The sequence below is a fragment of the Podarcis raffonei genome, chromosome 7 (genome assembly GCF_027172205.1).
Source record: "Podarcis raffonei isolate rPodRaf1 chromosome 7, rPodRaf1.pri, whole genome shotgun sequence".
Lineage (NCBI taxonomy): Eukaryota > Metazoa > Chordata > Lepidosauria > Squamata > Lacertidae > Podarcis > Podarcis raffonei.
In genome coordinates, this window is record NC_070608.1 from 45,529,812 (window position 1) to 45,544,476 (window position 14,665).

General features: G+C 42.9%; 1 protein-coding gene across 2 annotated transcripts in view; it reads left to right on the top strand.

Annotated features, from left to right (window-relative positions):
• NPC1 (NPC intracellular cholesterol transporter 1) overlaps positions 1-14,665 on the top strand; it is a 46,030-nt gene that overhangs the window by 24,799 nt on the left and 6,566 nt on the right. For both annotated transcript variants that reach the window (XM_053396388.1, XM_053396387.1), the window contains exons 14-24: positions 2,886-3,000; positions 4,072-4,199; positions 4,287-4,427; positions 5,204-5,293; positions 5,447-5,637; positions 6,167-6,282; positions 7,316-7,445; positions 9,205-9,402; positions 11,721-11,952; positions 13,491-13,604; positions 14,245-14,407. In XM_053396388.1, coding sequence (XP_053252363.1) covers positions 2,886-3,000; positions 4,072-4,199; positions 4,287-4,427; positions 5,204-5,293; positions 5,447-5,637; positions 6,167-6,282; positions 7,316-7,445; positions 9,205-9,402; positions 11,721-11,952; positions 13,491-13,604; positions 14,245-14,407 — 1,618 coding nt within the window. The remainder of the gene's footprint in view (positions 1-2,885; positions 3,001-4,071; positions 4,200-4,286; positions 4,428-5,203; positions 5,294-5,446; positions 5,638-6,166; positions 6,283-7,315; positions 7,446-9,204; positions 9,403-11,720; positions 11,953-13,490; positions 13,605-14,244; positions 14,408-14,665) is intronic.

Below are 14,665 nucleotides of genomic sequence, written 5' to 3' on the forward strand. Positions count from 1 at the left end.
AAAAAGTAAAAAGACTTGGCATATAATATGCTAGAGAACAAGTGTCCTTACTCGGAAATTGGTTGGGAATAAACAAAAATACTTGGAGCACTTGGAGCACAAATACTTGGTGCTGGAGAACATACAGCTGTTTGAGGATATCTACCTTCTATTATGATTTTGCAAATAAACCCTTGTGTTACTAGCCCACACAATATATACCGTATTTTTCGCACCATAGGGCACACTGGACCATAGGGCGCACCCAGTTTTTAGGGGGGTAAATCAAGAAAAAAATATTTCCCCCCCCAGCCCCAAAGAGCAGCGTACAGGCTGCGCACAACCTCTCCCTGCCAGAGGGGTTGCGCGTAGCTATGGAGCAAGCCAAGGCAGGGGGCGGGACGGATCCCGCTCACTGTTTTGGCTTCCCCTTTAGCCCCGTGCAGCCTCTCCTTGCCGGGAGACGCTGCGCGGGGCTAAAGAATCCATAGCCCCGTGCAGCCTCTCCTTGCCGGAGGGGTTGCGCGCAGCTATGGAGCAAGCCAAGGCAGGGGGCGGGATGGATCCCACTCGCTGTTTTGGCTTCTCCTTTAGCCCCACGCAGCCTCCCCCTCCCGGGAGAGGCTGCATGGGGCTAAAGAATCCATAGCCCCGTGCAGCCTCTCCTTGCCGGAGGGGTTGCGCGCAGCTATGGAGCAAGCCAAGGCAGGGGGTGGGATGGATCCCACTCGCTGTTTTGGCTTCTCCTTTAGCCCTGTACAGCCTCTCTTTGCCGGGAGACGCTGCGCAGGGCTTTCCTGGCAGGTGGGGGGATTCCCCCACCTCCCGCAAAACCAGCAGAAGCCGTGCGCACTTTAAAAGGGCTGCACGGCTTCTTCTGGCTTACCTGGGAGGTGGGGGGATTCCCTCACCTCTCGCAAAAGCCCGCAGAAGCCGCGCAACTCCTTTAAAGAGATCGCGGCTTCTCCTGGCTTTTCTGGGAGGTGGGGGAATTCTCCCGCAAAACCGGCAGAAGCCGCACGCACTTTAAAAGGGCTGCCCGGCTTCTTCTGGCTTACCTGGGAGGTGGGGGGATTCCCTCACCTTTCGCAAAAGCCCTCAGAAGCCGCGCAACCCCTTTAAAGAGATCGCAGCTTCTCCTGGCTTTTCTGGGAGGTGGGAGAAGGGACTGATGCGGCCAGTCAGTCTCTTCTCCCTCCTGTGGAAAAGCCCGCAAGAGCGCACGGAGCTTGTGTGTGGCTCTTGGGGGCTTTTCCCGCCTGCCTCCCCCTGCATTCGCTCCATAGGACGCACACACATTTTCCCTTGCTTTTTAGGAGGGAAAAAGTGCGTCCTATGGTGCGAAAAATACGGTATATAGCACCCTGACACAACCCACTCTCCTTTAATTTCCGTGCCAGCTTGCTTAACTTCATGGTTATCTAGATGGGTGGCTCTTTACAAGCGTGTCCTAGCATCTTTGTACTAAACTGCTGTTATATCTCATGCTTTTACGCAAATATGTAGTGCTGCTGCATTTGGAACACTGTGTACAGATTTAGTACCCTAGATCTAGAAAAGGACAACCCAAATGATCAAAGTGTTGGAGTGTCTTCCATTCAAAGAGAGGCTGAAATTTGTTTAGTTTAGGGTGGAAGATGACTCTGAAAGGGAATGTGACAGACTATAAAATCATACATTTGCAAAGAAGTTTTTCTTTCTCGCACATAAAGCTGTAACTCTGTAGTTATTGAATGGTGATATATTCTTGATAGGCAATAGAAAGTACTGTATCACATAATATATTTAACTTGCAGAATTCACTGCCACAGTATATAACCGCTGCTGGTGTGGCTAGCTTTTTAAAAGGGGATTAGACAAATGGAGGATAACCGTATTGATGCTTATATGGCAACTTTGTGTTAAGGGATAGTTTGACACTGAATACTACTTGCTTGGGAGCAACAGCAAAAGAAGGCATCGCCTTCTTATCCTGCTTGTGGATTTTTGGGAGGGAAATGGTAGGCCACATGCAGGATAATGAACTAGGAGGATCTTTTGGTCTGATCCAAAATAAGCTCATGTTTTATTCATATTCATGTCTGAAATTCATAGAACAGTAGAGTTTTTCTTCCAGGTGGGGCATGAACTGTCAAACCTCTGTAGGATGGGTATTTATGCGGGGAGTGGGTAGTGTTGGGTGTTGGTCCTCTTTTCTTTCCGGCCCTTTGCAGGCTTTTTCTGTAATGGGAGGGGAAATTGCCCAGGCATGCCCTTGGAACTCTCTCCCTATTTTCTGTCTCCATTGTCAAAGCCCTGGTGAAGAACCACCAGCAGCAGTAGATGTTTCCTCTGCTCCTGTGAGGAGGCCTCCATGCTTGGACCTCCCTTTTGGAGATGGATTTGTCTCTCTTTGTGGACAGGGACATTCACACAATCCTTTTAAAAACATGTTTTATTGATTTTTCAGAAAGAGAGAGAATACACCAACAATATCATTCAGTTTACCCCTTACCATCGCTCCTCCAAACCCTAACAGAACTTGAATATACCCCAAAGATTCACACAATCCTATTGCCCCTGTGCTGCCTTCAGAGGGCTAAGTGTAAGAGGGCCTTACACTTGAAATTCTGGTTGTACTATACAAAGAATAAAGAGATAGGTTTTGTTTTCTTCTAGTGGACATGGAACAAAGAAATGACTAGAAATGGGAAAAGGAGAACCAGAAAATTCAGATATGTTCATTTTCTATAGTGACTGTGTGAAATGATCACTGTTCTGTGATAAGAATTGAGTGGGCAAGACTGATGTACATTCTAGGAAACATTAGCTGCGTATTTATATTTCCTTGAATACAAATATTTGGATAATAGATCCAAGGACAACTTTCTCTAGATCTGATTTCTAACAAATGAATACTATTTCAGAGAGATGAACGCCTTCAAGGTGAAACTCTAGATAAGCAGATAGGCCGAATCCTTGGAGATGTGGCTCCTAGTATGTTCCTGTCATCATTTTCAGAGACAGTGGCCTTTTTATTGGGTAAGGATTTTTAGTTAGTAATTATTTTTGGTTTCAATATACCATATTTTTCCATGTCTAGGACAATGTTTTTGTATTATAAATAATTTTTTACAATTGTGGGTCATCTTATACACGGATAGTGCAGAGGGGGGATGGGCAATTGGTGGCAGCCGCGTGCAGGAGATTGGCAGCAGCAATTGTGCGGGTGATTGGCCGCGGCAAGGCCTGCTGGTGATTGGCTGCTGCTGCGGCAGTTGGGTGGGCGATTGGTGGCGACCGGGCAGACGATTGGTGGCTTTGTTGAAGAGGGCAATTGGCAGTGGCATTGAGGCGGGTAAACAATTGTCTTCAATCCCTTCCCCCAAAAAGCTCAGCAGCTTTGGGCAATCTCCCCCCATTTCCTTAATTTGGAGTTTGAAAAAATAGGAGTCGTCTAATACATGGGGGCGTGTTATACACGGAAAAATACAGTATGTTGTACTCTGTTCATCCTCATCACTTGCAGGGTTCATATAAATGCATACTCTGCTTAACTGGAACATGGATGGTCTATTAAGCCATTATTTCTAATGTCTCTATTCCACATTGTGCAGTGGAACTTCTGTCACAGAGGTGGGGAGTGCTGGTGGAAATGATCACACACAAGATTTGTATCAGGGATTCTGAAAGTTACTAAAAGCAAAAAAAGCAAAACCATTATACAGCTTATCATCCCATTTTTTTGTTATTTTTTTACATTGTGCTAAATTCTAGCTGGTAATGTTAAATTTGTCTTCTACCCAATGTATTGCTGGCAGCTAGGGAGGAAAAGGGTCATCGTGTAGAACAAAATGATAAAGCAACATTTATTCTGTGTTTGCTTGTGAAATTATGGCATCTACTTAAATTATCTTACATGAGATTGTATTCACCCTTGAAAGCACCTGCTGCTATGCATGCTGCCTGTGGTATTGAGAGATGATCTGTCATCTTTTTGTAGAAGTCTTAAATCATGCACTGTTAATTTGACATCCAGGGATTAAAATAAACTTTGCACTTATTCATATTGAGAGAAACAGTGCAATACATCTATTGCTGTCTTTCTTTTAGGATCTTTGTCTACTATGCCTGCTGTTCGTACTTTCTCCCTATTTGCTGCAGTGGCCGTATTTATTGACTTTCTCCTTCAAATTACTTGCTTTGTAAGCCTCTTGGGCTTGGATATAAAACGCCAAGAGGTAAGCCTGCTACAATACATTCAACGTTTGTTTTGAGTAATTTAATTGCTACTTCAGCTTATTTCATTTTGGCATTTTGTTTTTCAGAAAAATCGATACGATATTCTGTGTTGTATCAAAGGTGGTGAAGAGATCAACAGTGTTCAGCACTCTGAAAGTGTGTTGTTTTTATTCTTCAAAAATATATATTCTCCATTTCTTCTTAAGGATTGGATTAGACCAATTGTGGTATGTGGACATTCATGTTTGAGACTGGCTAAAAGTCTTTTTTCATTTTTTTGGGGGGGGGAGGAGTGTACTTTTATGCTAACTTTATCAATCAAAATGCAACAGTTGAGTCTTTTAACTGTTCATTGATATTTTGTGAAGATTCTTCTCCCTACTATCACTGATGTTTTTCAGGATTTCTTAAGTTATTCGGTAGCCTGAATGAAGTAGTGGTGGTCTGTAAGCTCTAATTGTTGCTTCCACCACGTTTCCAATGCAGTATGGTATACTTTTTATTCTGGAGTTCTTGTGATCAATATATTAGATGTTAGCTACCATATTTTTCCATGTATAAGGCTAGGATTTCCCCCTAAAAAATAATGTCAAAAATTAGGGGGGGGGCTACATCTACAGATACATCTCCCCCATTTTATTAAATCTGAGTCCCCCAAAATAGGGGGCATCTTATACATGGGGGTGTCTTATAGACGGAAAAATACGGTATATTTTGCAGCAATATTTAGTTGACTAGCAGCCTTCTGCCCATCATTGCTCGGGAATTCTAAGAAACTGAAAAGCAACTGCAGTGAAATTGGTGGTTAAAATCAGTTCAGTGTTGAACAGTTCAGTCCACTATCTTGATTCAAAATAGCATCCAATTATATCCAAATATAGATGAAAACCTGATCCTTGATATCAAGAACCAAATTGTTTAACAGATGCATAATTCTTTGAATGTGTAAATAAAAGTTGTTTCTGTGAGTTAAATCACTTTTTGAAATATCACCTATTTTTAGATATCCATATTTGTGGGTGTGCTGTCATTCAGCATAGCAGTTGCCAACAAGGTTGAGATTGGCCTGGACCAGAGCCTGTCAATGCCAGATGTAAGTGACTTTTGCATGCTATGCCCCTTCTTTTTCTGTGGGAAAAACAACTGCAAACAACATACTACTCTTGTCTTACCATATATAGGGTAGAGAGAAGCATTATAGGTAGCTTCATATTTTTCTCATTCCCTCTCCCCTTTTTTGTATAAGGACTCATACATGTTGGATTACTTCAGCTCTCTCAGCAAATACCTGCATGCAGGTCCTCCAGTATACTTTGTGCTAAAAGAAGGACATGACTATACTACTTTGGATGGGCAAAATATGGTGTGTGGTGGAACAGGATGTGACAACAACTCCCTAGTTCAAGAAATATTTGATGCAGCAGAGATTAACAGTTAGTAAGTGTTCACTTTTTTCTTCATAAAGTCTGTTCAGCAAATAACTGACCCAGACACTGCAATCATAATCTGAGGCCCTTCTTCATGTGCCTCTTTGGCGAGAGGTCCAGAGAGTGACAACTTGAGAATGACCCTTTTCTGCAGTGGCTCCCTGCTTGCGGAATGCTCTCTCCAAGGAGGCCTGTCTGGCTCCTTCATTACATATATTTGGGTGACAGGCAGAAGCATTCTTCTTCTCCAGACTTTTGGCTAATTTCATAAAGATGAAAGCCACTTTTCTGTTAAACCCTCAAAATGATTTACTATGGTATGGCATTTTGTTGTAAAATACTCATCCAATGGCAGTTTAAGTTACATGAGATGAACTTTGAAATTCTGAACACTTCTACTTGTAGTCTAGGAAAACAATTGCTAATCCTCCAGACAAACTAGACTGTTGTGTATACTTAACATTTAGTAGGAGAAATGTTCTGTTTTGAAAGTTCACTAATAATGTTTGGGTAAAGGTGGCTTGTTTTTCATATTTTAGCACAAAAATTGGCTATGCTCCTTCTTCGTGGATTGATGACTACTTTGATTGGGTCAAACCACAGTCAACTTGTTGCAGAATCTACAACACCACTGGACAGTTCTGCAATGCTTCAGGTACCGTTTGTTGCCTTTGTACACTCCCTTAAACACGTCTTGCTCAGAATTCTCCTGTTGGGATGTGTGGAATTCTTAGCATGCTTTGATGCCAGCCATGCCTACCTACTTCAGCTTGCATATTTTACATGGGGGCAGGATGTGGAGTATGCTTTTAAATTCCTACATTTTGACAAATACAGCTAATAGTTTAGTGTTGATAACACATATTGTAGATTAAGAACTGGCCTGATTCATATCAGCATCATGGAGGCAAGTCCCCTTTCTTGCTTCCAGCACTTTTCACAATGTTTACACACAGCTGAGTAATGTGTTGTGTGGTGTAGCAGCAACTGCTACTGCTATATAGGGAACTACTTCCTGTAGAGCTTGCTATGTGAAGCACTTCTGTTTTAAATTTAGGAAAGTAGACTTCTTAGCTTTGTGCCATCTTCATTTGGGTTGGATTATAGACATAGCAACATTTGAATAGACTCCAATGGCAGTTGCTGCTAAAAAAATGCTTACATATGAAGATCCTGCTGGATCAGGCCAGTTGCCCATCTAGTTCAACATCCTGTTTTCATAGTAGCCAACTAGTTGCTCATGGGAAGCCTGCAAGCAGCATGCCTGAGCGCTCCCGTTGTTTCCAGCCACTGGTATCCAAAATCATACTCCCTTCAACTATAGAGGCAGAACCTAGCCATCATAGCTAGCAGCTACTGGTAGCCTTATCATCGCATGAATTTGTCTAATCTTTTATAGTTGTCCAAGTTGATGGCCATCACTGCTTGCCATGGGAGCAAATTCCATAGCTGAACTATGCACTGTGTGAAGAAGTACTTTCTTTAGTCTGTCCCGAATCTTCCAACATTTCATACATAGTTCACCTGGGGTGTTCCTCTAATTGAGTAACTGCTTGGGTGTCTTTTGCACAAAAATATGGGGCTCTTCAGCTAAGATCTTGGTTCTTTGATGAAACTGCTTTATTGTGAAGCAGGGGTTTTTTTGTGTGTAGCCAATTAACATACATTTTCCAACAATGTTTATGCAGTTGTGGATCCATCCTGTGTGCGTTGCCGGCCACTGACTCCAGAAGGGAAGAAGAGACCTCAGGGTGAAGACTTCATGAAATTCCTGCCCATGTTCCTCTCTGATAACCCTAATCCAAAATGTGGCAAAGGGTATGTGTCAACAGGGGAGCGTTTAGAGGGGGCACATTTTCCTTCAAAGTAAAACTTACTCTGACAAACACTGTAGTCATAAAGCATAAGAGGCGCAGACCACCAGTGGTAAATGAGGCATTTGTGTGTGGAGTGGCAGCAGTGCCGCATCTGATGGGATCAGGGAGTGTGAGGTGATGAAATCAGGGCAGCTCTGGGCTGGCGACAGTTTTGTCCCACAGATGTGTGCACACCTTTGCAAAGTCTGTCTTAACTTGGAGCTTCCCTGTCCTCCCTGCCACATCCCAGAAAATGTTGTGCTGCCACTTTCCATACGTACCCCTGCTCTTGCTGTGCAGTACCAATCTAAGTGTCAGGCCTTCATTCTGACAGCCCAGAACGTTGCCTTCTGTTGTTTCACATATCTATCATTGCAGTCCTTGAATAAAGCATCACAAAGCTGGCTCCTGCATTCATTTTGCAGAATTGCATATTTGGGCACAATTGTGATGGGTGTTCAGTTGGATCCATAGGTTCTCTCCTTTCACACATCCTTCCATCAGAGAGCAGCTTTTTTGTGTGTGGATCCAACTCATAGGCTGCTGGTTTCTTTGGCTAGAAGTCAGACAGTGGTAGTCCAGGGCCTACTGAGGAAGATGACAACACAGTATCTGGGGTGAAGGGAATGACTGTCTTCCACCATTTTACATTTGCTCTGTGCCTGTTCTTCCATTTGCCTTCCTTCTTGACAGATGAGAATGATGTCAGTTGAAGGACACTGGCCGCCTGCCTTGGCAAAATACTGTGTTCCCTTATCTCTCTAGATTAGCAAATTGTTACACAATCATAGAGTACTGTGCCCAGGAGTGTCCTAACAGCTGTTGGAACACCGAGGATGATCTACTAGAAGTAGATCCCTGAACAGGAGGTTTCTTCATTTCGAAATTCTTTGTACAACTTGACAGAGAAATACCCAGAGAGGGAGAAATTAAGTCCGTCGGAGGAAACCCTCTAGCAGATTTATCATCAGGCATTAGGATGATTTTATTGATGCGTCCCATCGGGTCTTCAATCGTTTCCGACAACGGGTCCCGAAGTGTAACATTCACATTTTCCTTTAAAGAGGGTAGTTGAGGGGACATCACGGGGGCGGTAATTGCGGAAGACTCTCTCAGGGGCATCACTTGTGGACTACTTCTATATCTGGTCGAAACTGGAGAAGATTCTAGCTCTGGCATAGATGAGTGAGTTAAAGAGGGATTTGAGTCAGGCAGGGAAATCAGAGTTTCGTCCTTAGGTGTGTTGGTCGATGGATGTAGATGAAGGTTAAGTGAGGATGGCAGAGCCTGGTCGTCTCGTGGAATAGCACTGGGGGCAGAAACAACTTGAAGATTTGAGTCTTGCAGGATGGTTTTTGTTTTCAAAGTGGGGCTGAGCTGAAGAAGGTCAACCACTTCTGTCCGGTGAACCCAAGTGGGGTTGTTTGAAACATCGTTAGTATCTTCCCCTCTGTGTTGGACTTGCAAAAGCTGCGATTTAAGCGTGTCAAATCTTTGCATCATCACCGACTGTTCTTTCGGAGGGAGGGCTCTGAACGAATCAATAAGTTCCCTTTCATCAAGGGCAGTCTGCAGGTTTCCGTCCTCATATATGGCTGTTTGAGAGGGTATCGAGATTCCTAACAGCATTGTAGAAGCTAGTTGTCTCTTGAATGCCTTAGATAATTTTAACCTAATAATCATTCAATTGATTTGTGTGCTAACTGTACTTTTCTTTACAGAGGACATGCAGCATATAGCTCTGCAGTTAACTTTATAAACAACTCTGAAGTTGGAGCTACCTACTTCATGACTTACCATACAGTGTTGAAAACCTCTGCAGACTTCATTGATGCAATGAAGAAAGCACGTGTGATAGCAGACAACATTACTAAATCCATGAGCACTGAAGAAAAGAACTATCATGTATTCCCCTACAGGTACATGGCTCTTTCTCCACCTCTGTTCCCCCCTCCCCCTGCCAAATACTTAAGTGTTACAGGGTGTTTTTTTCTTTGACTTACCTATATATACCAGCTTTTAACAGCAAGAAGTTCTCATGGCAGCTCATGGATATTAAAACAGGAAAACAAATGGAACTGTTATACACTATTAATTTCTGAAGACCTGGTGCAATGAAGTTCCATCATGTCTCCAAAAAGAGACCAAAGAGGAACATAACAAACCTGTCAAGGGCCTGCACACCAGAAATCTAGACCCACAGCTGTGTTTCTAGTAGAAACTAATTTGGGGCAGCATTTGGATAGTGCCTAATCAGCTAATTTAATAATAATAATAATAATAATAATAATAATAATAATAATTTATTATTTATACCCCGCCCATCTGGCTGAGTTTCCCCAGCCACTCTGGGCGGCTCCCAATCAGTGTTAAAAACAGTACAGTGTTAAATATTAAAAACTTCCCTGAACAGATGTCTTCTGAATGTCAAGTAATTATTTATCTCTTTGACATCTGATGGGAGGGCGTTCCACAGGGCAGGCGCCACTACCGAGAAGGCCCTCTGTCTGGTTCCCTGTAGCCTCACTTCTCACAATGAGGGAACCGCCAGAAGGCCCTCGGTGCTGGACCTCAGCATCCGGGCAGAATGATGGGGGTGGAGACGCTCCTTCAGGTATACAGGACCGAGGCCGTTTAGGGCTTTAAAGGTCAGCACCAACACTTTGAATCGTGCTCAGAAACGTACTGGGAGCCAATGCAGATCTCTCAGAACCGGTGTTATGTGGTCCCGGCGGCCACTCCCAGTCACCAGTCTAGCTGCCGCATTCTGGATTAATTGCAGTTTCCGGGTCACCTTCAAAGGTAGCCCCACGTAGAGCGCGTTGCAGTAGTCCAAGCGTGAGATAACTAGAGCATGCACCACTCTGGCGAGACAGTTCGCGGGCAGGTAGGGTCTTAGCCTGCGTACCAGGTGGAGCTGGTAGACAGCTGCCCTGGACACAGAGTTAACCTGCGCCTCCATGGACAGCTGTGAGTCCAAAATGACTCCCAGGCTGCGCACCTGGTCCTTCAGGGGCACAGTTACCCCATTCAAGACCAGGGAATCCCCCACACCAACCCGCTGCCTGTCTCCCAAAAACAGTACTTCTGTCTTGTCAGGATTCAACCTCAATCTGTTAGCCGCCATCCATCCTCCAACCGCCTCCAGGCACTCACACAGGACCTTCACCGCCTTGGGGGATTTGTATGGGAAAGCGAGTCCATGTTTAGGCTATATGGGGGACGGGGACGGGGGGGACAGCACTTTTAACAGAATGTGGAAGCAAACCCAGTGGTAATATGTTTTTGCCAACCTACACAGATGGGGCATTTTGTACTAGTTGAGGCTTCCAGACAATGTGTTTAAAATCAGTACAATGTAGTGTGTGTTAAATAAGCCCAATCTTGGGTGAAAAATATACATTCTGGTGGGTTGAATGTTGGTTGTTACTGAACCATGGGGTGATGATGTTGACCTAGTGTGCAGTAGCTGTAAAAAAAAGTGAATTCCATGTTGGGAGGTCATTATGAAAGGGATTGGACATAAAACTGTGAATATCAAAATGCCGTTGCACAAATTTCAGAGCCGTAGTTTTTAAGAACAAGAGTTTACACCCTGTAATATACCGGTAACAAGGGTTACTGAATTGTCCTGAAACTTTCCTTTCCTTTGATGGAATGCTGACGGCCAGGTGGGTTTAGCTCTCCCTAGTGTTCAAAGGCAAGAACGCACGTGCCTCTCAGGAACTTTTACCCAGCCCTTTCAAGGACACAACCTAGGTTACATTCCTCCCAAGTTGCTTGCAGCAGTAGCTTAGCAATTCTTTCAGTATTCCTGCTTTTACAAGCTTTCATATTTTTCCTTGATCTTTAGTTTGATTTTTGGGAAATAATTGGGAAATTACTTTGCATAATTTCCTTTAATGGCGAAAACACTATAAATAATTGGTTACTCTCTGAATGAATTAATTTATTACAGTCACAGACCAGAAATATAGACATATAGTGATAGAGAACATACATAGGTTAAAATTATAAGCGAGAGCATGACTACTCTCTGCATCCTGGTTTTTTAAAATGTCTAGATCAATCCTATTTCCTCTGCCAAACTTTTTGAAAAATCTGAAAGTGGCATTCTCTTTTGAGAACTAGACGAAATTAGTAATTTAGAATTAAGGCATCAAAGTAGCCAAGCATTCAAAAGACTTATTCTGTTAATCTGTTACCAATGTGAACATTTTCTATTCTCTTTATATAGTGTGTTCTATGTTTTCTACGAACAATATCTCACTATTGTGAAAGACACCGTCTTTAACCTCAGTATTTCCCTTGGATCAATATTCTTAGTAACAATGGTGCTGCTTGGTTTTGAAGTGTGGGCTGCCATTGTTGTTACCCTTACCATTGCTATGATCCTGGTCAACATGTTTGGAGTCATGTGGCTCTGGGGCATCAGCCTGAATGCAGTTTCATTGGTTAATCTTGTCATGGTAAGTTCACCCTCATCTTTTTTTTATCTGCTCTCTCAACTTTTGGCGTCAACAGCAAATGCTATGTGCCGTTAGCCAATGTGGTGCCCTTCAGATGTTGCTGAAATAGTACCACCTTCCTCCCTGACAATTGGCCAGGCTAGCTGGAGCTGATGGGAGTTGGGAGTCCAGCAACATTTGGATGAGGAAGCATGTTGGCCATCTCTGCGCTTAAATTTCAGTGTGGGTAATTCATACTATGTGACTATGATCTTAAAGGGCTCTTAGACACTATCAAAACGTGTTTCCAAAAATATCTGCCAAAATCTGGTTCAGAATACTGTAAATCCACTGTAATATGTTATGTAGGCAAATTTAAAATCATAGACCAGGAGAGTTGGAAGGGACACCAAGGGTCATCTAGTCCAGCCTCCTGCAATGCAGGAATAACAGCCTGGATACCAAATTGTAAAACAAGGGCTCTTGGTCCACCCCACCCCACTGGAAAATGTTGCATGTTATCAGATCCTTTGGCTAAGGGGTCTAGAAAACAGAAGTTGGCATCAAATCCAAGGGTCCCTGTTCTTACTTTGTTCTCTCCCCTCCTCCCAAAAACTTTCTTGCAAAATAACATGAACTCTTCTCTTTTCAACTTTGGAAGGGCTGAATGACACTGAAGCCTAATCCCAGCTGCATTGTTTTCTGTGCTGTGTCTTCCTCAGTCCTCTTTTGTTTTCAGAGTAGAAAGAACATGAGGAATATAAGGTGCTCCCATTCCACTCTCTCCTCTTTGCCTTCTCTCCGCTAGCCTCACCTGCCAGCTGATTAAAGCATCTTGGGGCTGTTGAGGCCCTGCACTCATCAGTAGGCCAGAGAGTAAGAAATACTTTAGCACAGACATAGCTCTCTAGCCTAAATACATAAGTCATTTTCTATGTCAAGAGAACTACCTCTAGGTGAGGAGGCTTTTTTACTCAAGGGCTGAATGTTCTCTTATGAGAAAACTTCCATATACTAGTGACGGGCAATTTATTTCAGACATTTATATACCACTTAATATTCAGAACTTCTAAGTGGTATACAGAAAAAGTTTTTTTAACCATGCAATGAATAAGAATAATTTAAAATGAATCATAAGACATTAAAAATGAGTCCAGGAAAGGTACAGAGCTGATATAAAGGGTGTAGCCTATGGATAATGCTAAATGTTGGATAAAGATGCCTGGAGGACCATATCAGGCCTTTGACCCCAAGGTTCCCCATTCCTGCTGGAAGTAAAGATACATACCGTATTTTTCGCTCTATAACACGCACCCGACCATAACACGCACGTAGTTTTTAGAGGAGGAAAATCCGCAGGCATGCCACCCGTAGGCATTCCCTCCATAACACGCACAGACATTTCCCCTTACTTTCTAGGAGGAAAAAAGTGAGTGTTATGGTGCAAAAAATACGGTAAGTGTAGGAAACGTCCTTAAAAAAAATAATCAAACCCAGAATGTTGAAAATGGAGTATTCTGTGGCAGTAAGCTCCTTAACCTATGCTGTCTTCTTTCCAGAGTTGTGGTATCTCTGTTGAATTCTGTAGCCATGTGACAAGAGCATTCACTGTTAGTACAAAAGCAACCAGAGCAGAGCGCGCTGAAGAAGCACTATCCCACATGGGCAGCTCTGTAAGTATTTTGTTTTGAAAACTATTCTGTTGTGGCACTAGAAACCACTTAAGGGTATGCTCTTATCTCCAGTGTTCAAAACTCCCATTGTTCTAGGTGCATTTTGTGACAGGAATTTCATTAGCACAAGCGGCTTCTGAGATCTGGCCTAAGGTTTCAAATTAAAACTGCAGAGTGGAAGGAAAGGACCTTTTTCTGCCTCTCCATTTCCAGCTACTCTCTGAAGATTGGAGAAGAGACTCTCTTAAGGGTATTAGGGGAATATCCTTAAGGATTAGTAGTGGGAAAACTAGACCATGTGAATAATGAACATAATATTTTAGCAGCAGTTCATTCATTTTCAGTGTTCTATTCTTATTATTTAAAAAAGCACACCTAGACATTGTTGTTGCACCCATAACCTAAGCTTAAGGTGCCATTTAGCTCCTAGCTTTCATATCTGTTTCTAACACTGCCTGTCTCCCTCTCAAGGAGGCCTGAAAGCTGGTACAGAGCATAGCCTGTAGTGACATACTTACTGAGAGTGCAATATAAAGTTAATTAGAATAAAAACAATTCTTTATAAATGACAGTAGCAATTTCCTGTTATGTTTCAATTAATGCATTGCATAAAACTAAACACTGTTTCACCCTTTGTCAGGTTTTCAGTGGCATTACTCTCACAAAATTTGGAGGAATAGTAGTGCTTGCCTTTTCCAAATCCCAGATTTTCCAGATCTTCTACTTCAGGATGTATCTAGCAATGGTACTACTTGGAGCAACCCATGGTCTAATATTTCTTCCCGTCCTACTTAGTTATATAGGTAAGATCTTGCTCAATATGTACAAGTTGACCTGAAATTTTAACTCTCAAGGAAGTGTGCATAGGGGTGCAGCTTGAGCTTCATTCTGTATTAATGTGATGTCTTGAATTGGTTTGTTTATGCTCATAGTGTGTAGGATATGACTCCACAGCATGAAGGCAGGAGTCAAAACTAGTGGGGTAAATGCAGAAGTCTCTGCCTGCAAGGACAGCTCTCATCCCATCTGAGAACACCTTCACTCAAAGGAAAATAATTATT